Source organism: Ctenocephalides felis, unplaced genomic scaffold, assembly GCF_003426905.1.
Source record: "Ctenocephalides felis isolate EL2017-DRISC unplaced genomic scaffold, ASM342690v1 CF-g0.4_SCAFFOLD_01604, whole genome shotgun sequence".
NCBI classification, from domain to species: Eukaryota; Metazoa; Arthropoda; class Insecta; order Siphonaptera; family Pulicidae; genus Ctenocephalides; species Ctenocephalides felis.
Window position 1 is genome coordinate 40,958,360 of NW_020537758.1, and position 19,180 is coordinate 40,977,539.

Sequence of the window (19,180 nt, forward strand, 5' to 3'; positions counted from 1 at the left end):
TAATAATTTTTTTCAATAATAATATATTTTATGCTTGTTTTTCATATTGAATGAAATTAATTGAAAGGTACTTAGAGAACTTGTCCATTTGTTATCCGATATTATTTATAAAGCAGCCTGTATACATTTTAGTGGAATATTTTCTGGCTCGTGCATTATTAATATAGTTGTATACATATATCTGCTGAAAATATTGTTTTTATTATAATAATTGAGTCAATATAATTTTTTTAATAAGGTGCACTTTATTAATTTTTAATACATAGAATACAATTTGTTTTTTCTTAAGTCATCAACAACTATTATGCTAATAAAAGATTTTAAAATAATTTGGCAGACATATGTGTAAAAGACGTTGTTCTTATTTAATTTGCTATGGGGAAAACATGTTGATTCAGTTTTTTTTATTTATTTATACAAGTGCCTTTTATGAATGTTTTAAATCAATATAAAAGAAAAAAGTTTGTACTTCTCAGAAATCAGAAATAGGTTCAGAAATTCTTTTATTTTATAAATAAAACTATTTTGTGTGGAATTCAGAATTCTTATATATTAAATTTTTGTTGCTAAATGATTAGTTAACCAATACAGCTTTTTGTATGCTTTGATTACTTATTTGTTGAAGGGGCCCTAGCACCTTACCTCAGGTAACTCCTAAATTGGTATTTTGTTACAAATTAAAAGTTGCAAATTTACTTTGTTACAAAAATCTCTTTTTTATTACCCCTCTTGTTCATTATTATACAGAAAAAATATTTGTATTTGTATTTGACATTTCCAGTGTCAAGAATCATGTGTTTTCCCCAAGCGATATTGACTGCATGAACATTCTTATTTATGGATAACACGATTGTTGGTTTTGATCAAATTCTTTCAAATATTTAATACGACTTACCAAATTAATAATTATATGCAGCTTTAAAAGTCTTTTACTGTAGTTTTCTTTTAAATTTATTCAATTATATCGCTTCATAGCTAAATGATAGATTTTTATTCTTTTGTTGCTAAAAACAATTTTGATCAAGACATACAATCAAAGTTTCAAAGAGTTGACTTGAATGATTAGGCAAAATTTAAGTTTGATTACAAGTTTATTATTCGATTCAAGTTGTAAAAATTATTTAACTTGATTTCTAAAGGATAACAATCAGCTTTATACAGTTTTGAAGTTTTTAATGTTCAAGTTTTCGAACATTTTTCATTATTTCATTTTACAAGTTTTATTGAATTTCTTTTATGGCTTTTTCAAATAATTTGTATATTATTCAAGTCAACTAAATTTGTTTTTGTCTCGATTAATTGTAAAGGTTTCACATGTTTTATCAAGTCGTATAAACAATTTTGATTCGATTAATATCATTTCATTTCATCGATTAATTAAATAATTCTCTCAAATAATTTTTTTTTTTTAAGTCGAAATTTTCTGATTATAATTCTTTCGAATAATTTTTTTTTTCTAAGTCATTTCAGATATTTTTTATTTCTAAGTCCAAATTTTCTGATTATAATTCTTTCGAATAATTTTTTATTTCTAAGTCCTTTCAGATATTTTTTTTTTCTAAGTCCAAATTTTCTGAAACCTTTTCAATTAAGACAGACGAGTTATTTATGCATGCTGTATTATCCCAAAGCCAACATTCGAATGAATGAGGCTCACATTGAATATTTCACAACGAGAAAATTTTATTGGGACAAAGTTAAAAAATTTAACTAAGTCCCAGTAATTTTTTCTCGTTGTGAAAATTTCAACGTGGACTTCATTTCATTCGAGTGTTGGTTTTGGGAATTGGTGTGAGGGAACACTAAAAAACATAAAAAAGTTTCAACGCTGAACAGAAAAGAGAAAAATTGACCTGGGACTTAGGGGGGTTTTTTTAAGGCTCTCCACCCCCTCCTTCCTCCTCCTCCTCCCCTCTTCCTCCTTTTTTTTTCCTTTTTTTCCGCTTTTTTTCACATTTTTTTTTCTTTTTTGGTGTTTTTTTCGCATATTGTGGTTTTTGGGGTAGATTTTTGGGTTCGGCATGCATCTTCCGCAATGTGTCCCTCTGCGTGTAACCTCTCGCATCACGGACCTCAGGTTGACCATCACTTCGTGTGTTCGTTTCAGGACCCTTTGCGCTCGCCAACAGCCAGCCACCAGCACCGCTCCATTTTTTCTGCTTCAGAGTTGCTCGTCGTCGCCTTCAGCCGGATTCGATCCATCTCACCTTGTGCCTCCAGAGTGATTTCACCGAGTATGCGGTCCCTTAAACCACTCGGCTATTTAAGTTATTGATGATAAAAGTTATTTTTATTCCTATATTGTATTAATATTGAATTTTAATAAAGAATATGTATCATACACATCTCTCTTATTCATCATCTGCCTCTACCCCTCTCTTTCCCCAGTTCTTCCTCTACCTTTTTTTTCTGTTTTTTTTTTTTCTCTTTATGTATCTCTCTTACAGTCAAGTGCGAAACTTGAGTTTTTTGTTTTTCAGAAATATACTAAGTGTCAAGGTCGAAATGCGACACCTGAATTTAATATTTTGAACTAATATTTGATAATCATGAAAAACTATACATTCGATTTTTCAACCATCTTGGGGATTTGAACCGAGAAACAATGAGCAACCGTAGTGACAACTTAACGATCTCGGCCAATTGGTTACACAAAACTGTAGTCTTTTGTAAAAATATAAAGTGTTATTTTCAAACTGAAAGATATAAGTTTCCTAAAAATGTGGTATGCCAAATGTGCGAATGGCCGAGGTCGTAAAGATACGGTTTGGGCCAGAATATCAATTCGAAGTTCGCCAGTTCAAACCCCATTTGACTGAAAAAAATATTTGGAACCAATAATTTTTCAAACTGTGTAAATAAATAAGACATATAGATAGAATTAAATTTATTGAGTGTCAGTATTACAAAATTCTACATAATATATATATATATATATATATATATATATATATATATAAATAAATAAATATATATACGCATATATATATATATATATATATATATATATATATATGCACGCATATATATATATACGCGTATATATATATATATATATATATATATATATATATATAGATAAGAAAAAGTGGAGGATAATTTTTAATAAATTCACATTTACGCCTGGTTAGCAGTAAACCAAACCTACTTTGGTGTAATTTAAAAATCTTATTATTTTTCCGATAAAAAGACAGTCTATCAGGAGCAGCCAAAATTGGCCAAAATCGTGACTTTCAAATGCAATTTTAAGGCACTTAATGAATGAAATTAATAATTTTAATTAATGCTTTGTGTAGACTAAAGTACAATCTTTATACCAAACCAAAAAAAATACAAATTTATCATCGTCTTCATAGTTAAAATCAGCTTCAAAGTTGGCAATTTTTCAAACTTCAATTTGGTACCAAGGGCAGAAGAATTTTTTTTTCGAAAAACTTATTTCATATTCGGTATCAGCGCCTCGAAAACTATCAGAATCGGTCAAAACATTTTGAAAATCGCGAAAAAAAGTTTTCATTTCATTAGTAAAATTTTGATTTTGCAACCAAAGATTTCGATTTTCGGGGGGTGTATGTAGATTTATCCAAAAACGGATAATATTTTCGAAATCAGCATCCCAAAATCAATCAAAACCAATCATTTTCCAATCATCACATTTTGAAAATCGCGGAAAAAAGACGATTTTTTTAAAAAAAAAATCGATTTTGCAACCAAAGATTTTGATTTTTGCGGGGTGTATGTGGGTTTATCTGAAAATAGATAGCATTTTTAAAATCAGCGTCCGAAAATCTTTTGGAATCAGTCAAAAAAAATCCAAAATAGCGAAAACAAATCTATTTTTTTGCTAAAATTCCGATGTTGCAACTAAAATTTTTGTTGTTTTCCAGTACACGCCCTGAAAGTTCATCAAACAGGATAATTTCGTCCTTGGCTTAATAAAAAATCATCCAAAAATTTTGTCCAATAAGTTCTTGATCATAAATTTCTTTTAGTATAGGGGAGACCCAGATTTTATGGTTCCTGTTCCTATAAGTGCATAAGTACCTGTGAAAAGAATAAATATTTATTCTAAAGATATACATTTAAAATAAGATTATTTGTTACTTAATACCAGACTAGTAACAATAAGTAAGCTTTGAATATTTTATTTGAAAATAAAACCACAAAAACTTAGTGAAAAAATAAAAACATTCGAATAATTTGTGGGTAAGTACAGCCGAATAGTTACATCATTTATGTTAATCGAATAACTTGATATCATTTCCAAAGTTTAAAAAAAAGCTCTTAAAACAATCCATGGATAGTATTCATCGATTCAACTTCAAATAAATCATTTATTATAATCGAATAATTTGATATCATCACTGTACTTATAACAAAAGCATGAATAGCAGTCTTTGCTTTTAATATGGTTTATGATTTATAAATCTAAATTTTATCTATTTTTTACCAATATAAATAAATTAAAATGCCTAGAACAAAATTTTCAAGTTGTTTGGTAAAAATTACACGAAATTTTAGTATCCAACTCTATGTACTAGTTTGTACTAGATTCTAGTGAATTTGATATAGTTTTTACTAATGTAAACAAATTAAAGTGCAAACAAATCTCCGAAAAGAAAATTAAAAGTTATTTGAAGAAAAGTAAAAGAAAGTCCCAAATCTGCATATTACGTTTAAATTTGCGTTTCAACGAAAATTGTTCAAAATTTTGATATGCAAGTATATAACACAATTTATACTATGTGTTAGTAAATTTCATATAGTTTATACTAGTATTAACAAATAAACATGTTCTGAACATAGTTTTAAAATTATTTCACAAAATGTAAAAAAACATCCAAAATTCACATATAGCCAATTATCAAACTCAAATCTGCGCTTCAACTACAAATTATTCAAAATTTTAATATAAAAGTGAATTTAACAATATACATTAAATTCTAGCAAATATTATCTAGTTTATACTAAAATAAACATATAAAAGTGTCCAGAATAAAATTTCCAAAATATTTGACAAAATGTAAAAAAATGTTCCAAACTCGCATATTGATTGCAATTGAATAAAATTTGTTTGATACAGCATAATTATACTGTTAGGTCGCTAAAATCATTATTCTGCTTTTGAATGATATTTTAAAGTATCCCAATATTAAAAAAAATGTTGGTAATTTAATTTTGTGCAAATTTTTTAAACAAATAATTTTTATTTTATCAATTAAATTAATTAATTAATTTTTTTTATTTATATATTATTTTCATATCTCAGTCAGACAGGAGTTTCTGATGAGAGATGTATATGAGAGAAAAAACAATTTTCTTATTTAATTGAAAATGGTACATATGATTCAAAAGAAAAAACATTACTTACAAAGAGCATTTAAGAATTTTGACCCTTTTATGACATAAATATTGAAATATTGATAACAACTGCACTTTTAATAAATATTATTAACACGACAATTAATACACAAATATTTGTTTTCAAAGAAAACATTCAAAAACGTAATTCCTTGTATAAAAAACACACTCTTTTGAAATATTTCTGACTTTAAGCAGTTTTGAAAAAGTAAGAAAAAATAAACTAAATGCGACCTGTTCTACTTGATTAATTTAAAGATATCTATCCACGGATTTTTTCACCAAGCATTTGAAAACACATTTGGAAATAAACCTGTCACAACAGACATTTTCAACCCGAAAACAACTGTCAATTTTGACGTTTGACGTTTGCGTTTAACCTTTAACAATCTAATTCACTTTTGACGTTTAAAGTAACAAATTCATCATGTATTAATCATTGTTTTGGACTTGAATGAATATCATAATGTGTTGAAACAAATATTTGTTTCGAATTATGCCCAACAGTTTGCCAAAATATTTATAAATACATAAACACGAACCACAGTCCCTTAAAATTAAAATATCAAATATTATTTTGTACTTACCTAAATCATATTTTCGCAAAAAACACACTTCAACTTAAATTCTATTTAAATTTATGATATGAATAATTGTTATTATATTGTCTAAGAAGTCACTTGTTCAACCAAGTACTTGACAGCACAGACTGTTGATATATTTCAAAAATATTTACCACAAAAATTAAACATAGAGCACAGAATATATATTTATATAGACTGGTAACACAGTTTTTAGTATCAACCTATTAGCAGGAGCATAGTTTTTTTTTTTCTATTTTTATTATCTGAATTGTTTGTATCATAAAGTTAATTAAGAAAACAACATTTGTAAATTTTAATACGCACATAAATTTATTTCATCATAATTACACAAATTATATAAAAATAATAATTACTAATTAAATAAAATATACAAAATATTTCTAACATCCCTCTCGCCATTGATTACTTACATGCAAAAATGTATATGATAATAAAATTATTTAAATCCGCAATAATAACAAAAAATTCATGATTGAATAAATAAAAGTAATAAAAAGCATATATACACATTTACATTATTTGATTTTTTTGCATAAAGTGCATAATTCACTTCAAGTGTTTTATTACAAAAAGTTGTTTTTACAAAAGTTTGTGTCTGATAATGGCACTTTCGAAACGTCGTGCATAACATTTTTTCAAATTTTTCATATTGTATATATATTTATATGCTTGTATCAACTTCATCGTCCAATACACACTTCCGATGTCTATTCTTGTCTTTTTGTTCCGGTTACGCCTTCAATGTCCTGACGGAACTTCCGGGTTTCCGGGGTGTCAGGCGCACCTTGAATCCTTCGGCTCGTTTCAGGATGATGTCGGCCTGAAGCCTGATGTACTTTTCGATTAATTACGAAGACTATGAAGTTATGAAGGAAATTATGAAGGATCGTCGACATTGCGTATTTGCGACCTGGAAGAAAAGAAAATATACGGTTAGGCTAAGTTTTAGAGTATTCCGATTTGTTGTAGTATGTCGTGGTGTTAGACAATGTTGAAGGTAATTTAATTTTGGACAAGTTTTTCGAATGTTTCATTTATTTTGCACAAACGATTTACAAGAGCTGTTATATGTACTCGCCTACACAACTCCTTGGTCAGCCGAGAACAGTACGAAGGCGTAATAGTGCCTATTGACAGTTCGCTCCGGAAGAAAGTTGTCCGGATCGAACACGTCCGGATTCGGGAAGTGTTCCGGCATCCTGTGCATTTTGTATGTTCCGACCAGAATCTAAAATATAAAAAAAGAATATATATTGTTGAAATGTTTATTTGCAACCAAATAGTCAAAATAAATGGGAATAAATAAATAGCTATTTATTGTGCACGTTTCGACACAGTATGCGTGCCATCATTCATGCCAGAATTTGTTGTCATATCCAATAAACCTGTTTTGAACCATGACTTGTGGGTACTCTGGAAACTTCATTTTTCACAACTCAACTGATGGTACAAATTTCAAAACCAAAATGTCTATCAGTTTAGAAAAAACCTTAAGTGACGGTTACATCGTATTTTGAACTTAAGCATGTGGGTACACAAAAAAACACAACTTTTCACGACTAATCTAAAGGAGCAAATTTTAGAACACTATCTAGCAATCGCAGAATTTTTATTTAAACGTCTATGTCAGGAGAGTTTTTTTCTTACATAATCTTTCAAGTAAAAATCATTGTACGTATCATTTTACACTTTTCGTGAGCCTATAATACTTTACTCTTTTACCTAATTTTAAGTCTTTCTTAATCTGTCTGGCAATGTTGGGTACTGGTAAGTACATCCTCAAAATCTCCATCAAACATCTTTCCAAATATTTAATTTCTAAAGTGTCTTGGAATGTTGCTGGTCTGTCACTGTCTCCAAATATTTCGTCCAGTTCTTGGATAACACGATCCTAAATAGAAAATTTTATATATATATATATATATATATATATATATATTTATTTATTTATTTATATTTACCTGGATGTGTTGATGGATTCCCATCAAAGACAAGAAGAAGCTGCTGCCTGCAGCGTATCGTGTCCCTGAAAATTAAAAACAATATTTTATAAAAATTTGATTTTTAATTTTCTGCAAGTTGGTACACTCTATCGTCATATATATTTATCGAAAACATGATAGTATCAACTTGTTCCTTGATATCGGTGTCAGAGATGGCAACTCGGTTCTGTTCGGCCAAACGTTTCTATGCTCCAACATCATTGTCGTCGACGTCCAAATCGTCCTAAAAAATAAAAAAAAAATAAAATTAAATTAAAGTATTTTAAAATCTTTGGACACTAGGCGAGTAACATTTGATACTAACAATCTTACACTTTCGACGCATTAAACGCACTGCATATAGTGACGCCAAAAATTTCAGCGCGACGGCAAAATATTGAACAAAAAATAATCCCCACTCCTTTGTTTTGGAGCATATAAAACCTGACTTGGAGTCTAGAATCGTCACTTTTATTTCTGGAAGTCGAGGGACAAGATCATACCTATCATGGAGGACGGATTTAACACCGAAGAACTTTTGTCAATATTGCCACTAGTTGGACAAGGGATAAGCACTGAAGAACCAGTACCAGAATAACAAAGTACGTAATTAAGTTTGTAATAATAAAGAAAAAATAAATTGATATATTTATAATACATTAATTTTGTGTGTGGATAGCCACTGGTGTATATATTGGTGATCCCGACGAAGAAACATTGAAACCCAATAGATCAGGGCTTCTTAAAGTGGGGGTCGCGACCCCCAGGGGGGTCGCGAGACTACTAAAATGGGGTCGCAAAGGTTTCAATCATTATAAACAAAATTTTAAAATTAGGTCGACTATTTTCACGATAATTTATGGCTTCTCAAACTATGCTATTTGCAATCCATTTTCAATTGAAATGGAAGAATTTAATTTTTTAAACTTAAAAGCACAAGAAGAATTTACCGAATTAGCAAGTGATACTACCTTGCGACTCAGATTTTCTCAAGTGCGTGTGCATGAATTTTGGATTGAAATCAAATCAGAATATTCCCTACTGTCGGAAATGGCAATAAACAAATTACTGCCATTTTGTGCAACATATTTATGTGAATCAGCCTTTTCTACATCAACTTAAATAAAATCAAAATACGTTTCCAATAACTTTAATAAACGTTGAAAATTTATTATGATCTGCACTAACTTAAATTGAGCCTAGATTTAATTATTTGTGTAAAAATAAACAATCACATTCATCACATTAATATTGATTGATGTTAGAAATAGGTTTTCATAAAAAAATGTTACAAAAGTTTATTTTTTCTATTGAATATGTAGATATAGTTTTATGTTTTCTTATAAAGAATTTGTTACAAAAGTTTATTTTTTGTATTAAATATATATATATATATATATATATATATATAGTTTTATGTCAACGTTTCCAATATATTTTATTATTTGGAGGAGGGGGTCGTTTAAAATTTCCTAAGCTTGAGGGGGGTCGCTATACAAAAAAGTTTAAGAAGCCCTGCAATAGATAACATTAAGAATTTGTAGAAAAGCAGTGCAGTATTGTGAACAAAGTTGCCATCAATTTCATTCCAGGACCAACCTGGCATGATGTCAATGGTGTCCAACCTCACCGAGGTAAAATATTTAAGGACTATGAGAAGTACCTTAATTATAAAAATTACAGTATGCACACTCTCTAAAGTTACTTATGTATTATATATGCACGAGTAAATAAAATTAATGATGTTTTATTAATTTTACAAATTTCAAAATATATTTTTACATAATTTACATTAACTTCTAAATTTTATGTTAATAACAATAATTATTACATATAGTCTACAAGAAATTTGTGATACGTGTAACATATTAATAAAATAATGTTGCATGCATCAAATAAATTTTTTATAGACATTATTGTTATTAACATGAAAGTTATCAGTCGAAGTAAAATATTTAAAAATATTTTCAGAAATTTGTAAAATTATTAAAGCATACTCAATAAAATATACTTATGCGTATATGGAAATAAATAATTTTAAAAACAGTTTGCGCAAACCTTATATAATTTTTGTAATTACACCAGATTTAATATGCCTCTAGTATTTTAACTTAGTATGTTTAGACACCAAAACTATCGACGTACCAAATTTAACCTAAATATTTTAACATATTTATTATATTTTAACTTTTTGACTTACAAAATATCATTTCATTCTTTGTATTTTATAAAAAAATAAAACCAAATGTTTTTGCTTTGCCCTTGATTTAAATTTTAGTACTTAATTATTTTTTTGATTCACTTTCAGGACAAAATTTGTATATTATGCATTTTTAAAATGTTTAAAATAGAATTTGTTTATAATAATATAAACAAATATATTTTGTTCATAAATTGCAAATACTTCATGAATTCTTGTGTATGAATTAGGAATAATATTGCAAGGTGCATGTGAGCGCGGTACTATAGTAAATTGCCGATTTTACTAGCAACAAATCCTTGTTTGTATTTTTTAAATTTAATACATATCCTAAGGAATAACCAAGTGGTAAATATTCAATACTTAAGTATTAATTGTATAAACATGACAAAATATTAAAAATGTACTTTGCGCATATTCGAGCCTGGAAGCTGTATTTGCTAAAAAATGATCAGGATTCCCGACAATATGTATCAAATATTTCATAAATAATTTAAATCGGCTGATACGACTCAAATCGTCGACAAAACCTTGTAAGCGCACAAACACATTCATACATACATTTTTTCTAAAGTATCCCAAAATGTAAACAATTTCATTTACAATTTTTGTGCTTACTATAATTTACACTACGTGAAAACAATAGAATTATAAAAATTTAAATATTTTATGTGAAATTTATTTTGTCTTAAAGACGTCACCATGTAGAGAATTAATAACAATATTAATGTTTAGAGTAACATCGAAAAAATTATTTATATTTATAATACCTGTATACTATGATATGCTTTTCGGTATGTATCAGTCAAATTGATATGGAATGATATGAATTGATATGGAACTACAAATAGAGTTTAATTAGTCTTATTCGAAATTTTAATCGACATCTCACAATATTTAAAGATACAATTTTACTAATATACTTAATCTTTGCAATGCTTGACTCAGTAATGAAAAACGTCTGTAATTATCAAAGTGTTGTTTTGTTCATATTTAACATTTAATATTCGTTCCACTCTTATCACAAAATTATATATATATATATATATATATATATATATATATATATATATTATATAATACATATTTATTTTTTTCCAGTCTCCCAAAACAGTTTACTTCTTAAGTAAAATATCACCAGACATTAGCTCGGCCATCAACAGTACAACGCCATATCCAATTTTCATCGGAACCAAATTTAAGAGCAGTTGCATGTTTCACCAAAGTAAATCATAATATATATAACAATTAATTAATAATTAATATTGATTAATATTAATATGTACTATAAATATTAACTATTTGTTAGATAAATAAGGATTTACTACGACCACTCACATATAGAAGCTTTATGTCACAGCGATCGATACTCAGAGTTTGACTGGAACTGTGATGTATCATTTTACATATAAGTGATAATAATAATAAATTTATATATATATATATATATATATATAAATTAAATATATATATATATATATATATTTATTTATTTCTTTTGAAGGTAGTGATCATGATTATTTATACACTGGAAAATTGTGCATAACGTCCAATATTTTAAACAGTTCATACATCAAAGATTTAGGGGAGAAAGAACAGATTGATACTTTAATTTGTGACAGTTCTATTATTGATGTTCCTGTTGATTTTAATGTGCAAAATGCTGCTGATAAGATTGAAAGTATCATCAGGTACAAAATAAAATTTAGTGAAAATTAATTGGAATTGTGGTCTTCAATCTTATTAGCTACTAAAATTTGGTATAATTTTTAACTGCTTTTAACTGCGAAATTGTGTCTGTCCACATTTTATCAAACAACTTGAAAATTTTGTTCTAGACACTTTAATTTATTTATATTAGTAAACAATAGATGAAATTTACTAAATTTTAGTAAAAACTTTTATATACACTTGAAAATAAATAGATATTTTTATCACATTTAAAAAAAACAATTACAACTATACAGTGTGTTATAATATATCATTATAATAACATAAGGCCATTCGTTATTTTAAAACATGAAGGGATATTCTTAAATACATTGATAAAATAAATTAATGAGAATTGATTTAAATATTTATTTGAATTTATTATAATTTTTTTATTTATTTATGAAAAACATGTTTGATATAAATATATACTATTGATATTAAACACTAAAATTTGATATACTTTGATATACTTGTTTGATGATTACTTGTAACAATTTAAGTAGTTTAAAATTGTATAAAAAAGTACCTCAAAACGCTATTTGATACATAAATAAAAAATATCTTCGTAATTTAATACTAATGTTAATAACAAATTATTTAAAAGTCTCAACTGTATAAAAAAAACGAATAATTGACTGACTAATTGATTTAATATGATAAATTAATTAAGAAATGCTTAAATATTGAATTATTCATTTTATCCATACATTCTTTTCAATATTTACAATTTTGTATTTTACAAGTATTTATTCTTATATATTGTATAAGAAATAGTCAAAGATAAAATAAATATCCAAATATATTGAAAATATAAACTGAAATGTTTCTAACAAATTTGTAATTAAAATTTTGATTTTAGGAATTATTCAAACATGAAAATAGTTATTAGCATGGATACTTTTGGAATGGAAGATTTGCTATTTGAAATAGCCTGTCGAGGATACCCTGTATACACTGGGTGTTCCAGAAATGCTTTTTTGAGAATCCAAAATGCTGATTCATATTTTACAACTTCTAGAGATGCTGTTTTAAGAGTTGTCAATAAAGCATTTTGTGTGAACATCGATGATGTCACAGGTAATAGAAATATGAATAATATTATATATATATATATATATATATATATGTATGTATGTATGTATGTATTAGGGTGGTCCTTAATATGGACAATTTCGAATTTCTTTTCTCCCAAGGGCTCAAATGCTTCTAAATTAATTTTAACAAAATCTTTCGTCATGTTTTTGTTCCAAAAGTTGAAAATCGTTGTATGCAGTTATGTAGAGAGTTTTATAAGCTTTTTAATGATATAAAGCAAAATTTATGTGCTGTAACAAGTTTTTCCAAGCATTTGAGTTATACGAGTTCAAAGTTTGACGACTTTCTCCGTCATGTTTTTGTTCCAAAAGTTGAAAATCGTTATATGCAGTTATGTAGAGAATTTTATAAGCTTTTCATACATGTAAAATAAAATGTATGCGCTTGAACAAGTTTTTGCACAATTTAAATAAATGTCGAAAAAGGTGCTTGCAAATCAATTCTTGTCGATTAAGCTGAACCACCATTCTGGAATTATATAATAAATTAATACACAAAAGTACTCTTCATTTAGTAATTGTGATACTTACTTTTATATGTTCAATATCTTTTTCGGAAAATTTCTCTCGTGGACCTCCTAAAATGAATATTTTTGCTCTTGTTAAATTTCTCTCGTTCATTTCGTCCTTGTTACTGAGGAAATAAATTTCATACATTAATTCGCGAGTATATTAACAAATTTGTAGAATGCTGTTCTGCGACCAATAACAATGCTCGAAAATTGGCTAATTAATTTCGTTTGTTTTCGTTTCCTTTCGTTTCCTTTCGCCCTTTTCGCGTAGGTTATAAATAGGAGTGCGCAAATACCGTCACCTCGGGTGGCGCTGAAAGCCCCCGGGGCGCCAGACCGGCAGCTCCCTTTGGAGCTGGAGTGGTCAGGAACCCCGGGGCATCCGCCGGAGACTCCCGGCCGCGGAGGCTCCGAGGCACGAAGACTCCGTGCCACGGAAACTCCGTGCCTCGGGGACTCCGTGCCACGGGGACTCCGTGTCACGGAGACTTCGGGTCATGGGGACTTCGTGCCACGGGGACTCCGTGCCTCGGAGACTTCGTGCCACGGAGACTCCGGACACGGTAGTAAAATCTAATTTCGACACCATAAAAATACAATTTGAATCGACTTCGCCGCAGTCCCGCAGTTTCCCCTGACCACTCCAGCTCCAAAGGGAGCTGCCGGTCTGGCGCCCCGGGGCTTTCAGCGCCACCCTAGGTGACGCTGGCGCCGGCCGCGGCCGACGACTGCCACGAATTCCTTCGCGCACTCCTATTTATAACCTACGCGAAAGGGGCGAAGGAAACGAAAAAAAAACGAACGAACAATATTAACTAATAACATACGTCATTTTCGAGCATTGTGATTGGTCGCAGAACACATTCTATAAATTTGTTAATATACTCGAATTAATATATGAAATTTATCTCCTCAGTAACAAGGACGAATATACGAGAGAAGTTTATCAGCAGCAAAAATATTTATTTTACGAGGTCCCCGAGAGAAATTTTCCGAAAAAGAAATTGAACACATAAGTAAATATTACAATCACTAAATAATACTTTTGTGTATTAATTTATTATCCATTCCAGAATTATATCAACAATGGTGGTTCAGCTTAATCGATAAGAATTGATTTGCGAGCACATTTTTCGACATTTATTTAAATTGTGCAAAAACTTGTTCAAGCACATACATTTTATTTTACATGTATGAAAAGCTTATAAATTCTCTACATAACTGCATATAACGATTTTCAACTTTTGGAACAAAAACATGACGGAAAAAGTCGTCAAAAGTTTAATAAAATTGCAAACATTAATGAAAATGGTTATACATTTTCTCACATTTGTTTGAATTGCGCAAAAACTTGTCAAACACATAAATTTTATATTATATAGATAAAAAGCTTATATAAATTCTCTATATAAGTGCATATAACGATTTTCAACTTTTGGAATGAAAATATTACGAAAAAAATCATCAAACTTTGAATTCGTACACTCAGCAAAACAAATGTTTTATACATTTTGTGGCATCTGTTTAAAATGTGCAAAAACTTATTAAAACACATTAATTGTATTTTATATGAATGAAACGTTTATAAAATTCTCTACATAACTGTATATAACGATTTTCAACTTTTGGAACAAAAACATGACGAAAAAAGTCGTCAAACTTTAATAAAATTGCAATCATAAATGAAAATGGTTATACATTTTCTCACATTTGTTTGAATTGCGCAAAAACTTGTTACAGCACACAAACTTTGTTTTATAAAGATAAAAAGCTCATACAATTCTCTACACAACTGCATTTACCAATTTTCAACTTTTAGAACAAATACATATATGGGTCACCCTAATATATATATATATATATATATATATATATATATATATATATATATATATATAAACAATGTGATTTTATTTGTTTCAGGCGTTATATGAATAAAAACATAATAACAATAATACCATCAGCAATGTATTCTGTTAAAGAAACGTTGGAGAAAAGTTGGTGTACACATTGTTAACTATGAAGATCGGTCAACTGCACAAGCTTTGTAACATTTGATCAAATTGGTTAAACCGATTCGTCTAAAAAGTTCTACCAAAGGTGAAAGTTTTAAATTGAAAACTTATGGACGGTTATGTAGAAGACCAAAAGTATTCCCAAGACTGTCTGAGACTTCAATACATTGTAATGATGATCAGAAGGAGTTACAAAGTGATGTTTTGTTAAATGAAATTGCTGAAGAGAAAACTCAATTGCTGAACCAGTTAAGCAAGAAGATGTCAAAGTACCAGACGTCCTGGTAAAAATCAGCAGCTCGAGCGATCTTAATTTAGATTCCCTTACATCATACTTCAACCACCAACAACCTGGTCCAAACGATCCCTACATATCACTATCAAATGATATTCTTTTAAAAAGTAAACCTGAAGAAGTTCTTTCTAATCGTCAAAAGATGGTAAAGCCAACAACAAAAAGGCTGCAGATAGTTTAGCAGCTTTAGCAATTGCAGCTTTGAAGCCTTTTCAAAAAATGCATTTGTTTACGAAGCATAATTGCAATTCATGGATGATAATTTTATTGATCCTGTAGAGATGAGTAAAAATTTATACAGGTTTCATATACAGCACCATTTGGATTGTATAAAAAATTGAAGGAAGAGATGGGTAAAATTGGCGGTAAGAGGAAAAGAACTGGGTAGTAGATATATGTTTATTTATTTATTTATTTATTGAGATTGTAAAAAAGTGTTTGAAAATTTTTATTATATTGTAGTATACACAGTGCAAATATTTTATATATGTATAAATTTTTTTATATATTTTTAATGTTGATGCAGTAATATAAACCAATATTGATGAAAATAATAAAGAAATAATTTACAACATTATTAATGATGCTGAAGGGTTTTTAAATGCATTTGTTTACGAAGCATAAATTGCAATTCATGGATGATAATTTTATTGATCCTGTAGAGATGAGTAAAAATTTATACAGGTTTCATATACAGCACCATTTGGATTGTATAAAAAAATTGAAGAAGAGATGGGTAAAATTGGCGGTAAGAGGAAAAGAACTGGGTAGTAGATATATGTTTATTTATTTATTTATTTATTGAGATTGTAAAAAAGTGTTTGAAAAATTTTATTATATTGTAGTATACAGTGCAAATATTTTATATATGTATAAATTTTATATATTTTATATGTGCAGTAATAAAAATATTGATGAAAATAATAAAGAATAATTACAACATTATTAATGATGCTGAAGGGTTTTTTAAATTAAATTAAATTTATTTATATATAATATATATAATATATATATATTATATATAGATGTATATTTTTAAAAATAGAATACACACAAATATTGAAAATTATTTATTGGTTTATTATTATTATACAACTATGTTACCAGTCTATAAATATATATTTTATAACCTATGTTTAATTTTTGGGTAAGAATTATTAAAATAAATTATTCAGTCTGTGCTGAGACTTGCTTGGACAAGTTTCTTTATAATAATAATAAATTTACAAATCACAAATTTAAATAGATTTAAAGTTAAAGTGTGAAAATATGTTTTAAGTAAGTGCCCAATAATGTTTTATATATTAAAAGTGGTTTAGGCTTATTCATAAATATTTTGACAAACTGTTAGCATAATTCTAATTAAATATATTTTTTGCTTACATTGTAATACTTATTCAAGTCCAAAACACTTTTTAATAGATGAATTAATCACTTTAAACATTAAATTTAAATTATATTGTTTTGAGGTTAGAATTGTTAAACGTCAAACTTGACAGTTGTTTTTAGATTAAAAATGTCTGTTGTGACAGGTTTATTTTTAAATGTGTTTCAAAATAGTTAATTAATTAAATAAATGTTTAATAATCAAGTAGAATAGTTCCAATTTTATGCGTTTTTTCTTACTTTATTATTATTATTCAAAATCAGAAATATTTCAAAAGAGTGAAGTAATTTTTGTTATTGTTCAAACAAAAGGTGTGTTATTTATACAAAGAAATTAGTTTTTAGATGATTTTCTTTGAAAAATATATTAGTATATTTTCTTTTGTGTTAATAATAGTTATTATAAGTGCAGTTGTTATTAATAATTCAATATTTACATCATAAATGGGTCGAAAAATATTTATATGCTCTTTGTAAGTAATGGTTTTCTTTTAAATCCTAAGTGCCATTACTAATTAATAATTGATAAAATTAAAATTATTCGTATTATATATATTACATTAGTATTATGTCAATGCAAATTTATAGGGACAATAACATTTATGTTACATACTTAGTTTAGTATGATATTGAATCAAGTATTATTTACAGATAAGAAAAGGTGCAGTAAATATTGATTGATTTGAAAGAAAAAATTAATGGAAAGAATAATCTAAATCAAATCAACGTCGAGAAAACCAAGTCGGAGTATCTGTCGAAAACATAAACTTCTCGTTTAGGAAGTTATTAATATAATCTCAACTTCTTGAAGCTTGAGTTATAGTTAGTAATCGCAAAAAAACAAAAATGAATATTTTGGCGTACCCTAGAAAAAATTGATGTGTGTATGTGCGGATACAAAATTTAGTGGCCGATTTTGGGAACACGGATCAACCGATTTGTATAATTCATTCGATTTGTATTAATGGAAAATCGTGTTGATTAGTTTTTGACTAAGGCAGATACAGCCGTTTCGGAGATACGGTGCAAAAAAAGGCAAAAACGATTATTCAGTTTTTGAGAGAACGGAGTCTTCGATTTGAATGATTCAAAAACATATTTGTATTGACAAAGTGAAAAAGTGATTAAATTTTTGGGAAGGCAGTTCCGGCGGTTTCGGAGATCCAACAGAAAAGTAAAAAGATATTTAGTGGTAAAAAATAATCATTAGACATATGAACATCAAATTATCAGATATAATATAGAAATTTTATTAACACTTTGAGGACGGCTGTCCACCTCAGTGGACAAACATACTCTGTGAAACACAGGCTATTTTAGAAACAATGACTCAGTTTGCATCGAAAAGTTGAATAAATCACATATAGCAAAAAACAGTATTGTATTTTGAAAATAATTTTAAGTCATTTTAGTAGTATTTTTAGCCTTTTTCTTTGCTATATGGCCTTTTTTTAAATATTTAAAACGACCGAGAGCTTTTAAATATGGCAAAACGACTGGTGAATTTTGTGAGTTAAGCAGTAGTGAAGATGAGTTTCAAATAGACATTCATACAGACAAATTTTACGAAATTACTATTCGCGCCAATGATAGTGATGAATGTGATGATGATATTATCCAACCAACAAAAAGAAGAAGTTCGACAAAATAAATGAAGAGCAGGAAGACATTAGCAAATGTGCCGATTCTCCTTCAATAATCGAGTTTGACATACATTAACAAACACCCCGACTACAAATATCAAGCAATATAAGACATCCAATAGATTATTTTACTTTATATTTTATAAATGAATTATTAGACAATATAATAGAAAAAATAAACCATTATGGCAGCAAAAAATGACCAAATATACTGACTAATCAGTGGCATATTCTAAATGCGAGTGAAAGAAAAAGGGATTGTATTGTCTGTTCTGACAGAAAAGCACCAGGAGGAAGTCGGCGAACAACATTTTATCGTAAAACATGTCAAAATCAACCAGCTATGCATTTTGGAAATTGTTGGTTTAACCGTT

The 19,180-nt window shown here is 28.1% G+C and overlaps 1 protein-coding gene and 1 pseudogene across 1 annotated transcript; one reads left to right on the forward strand and one right to left on the reverse strand.

Moving 5' to 3' along the window:
* Positions 1-6,567: 6,567 nt before the first annotated feature.
* On the reverse strand, positions 6,568-9,023 carry LOC113373777 (annotated as a pseudogene).
* On the forward strand, positions 8,118-15,958 carry LOC113373778. The gene is made up of 6 exons (XM_026614054.1): positions 8,118-8,550; positions 9,400-9,582; positions 11,250-11,373; positions 11,653-11,839; positions 12,721-12,938; positions 15,711-15,958. The coding sequence occupies exons 2-6, from the start codon at positions 9,553-9,555 to the stop codon at positions 15,956-15,958; spliced, it is 807 nt and encodes a 268-aa protein (XP_026469839.1). The 5' UTR covers positions 8,118-8,550; positions 9,400-9,552.
* Positions 15,959-19,180: the final 3,222 nt, after the last annotated feature.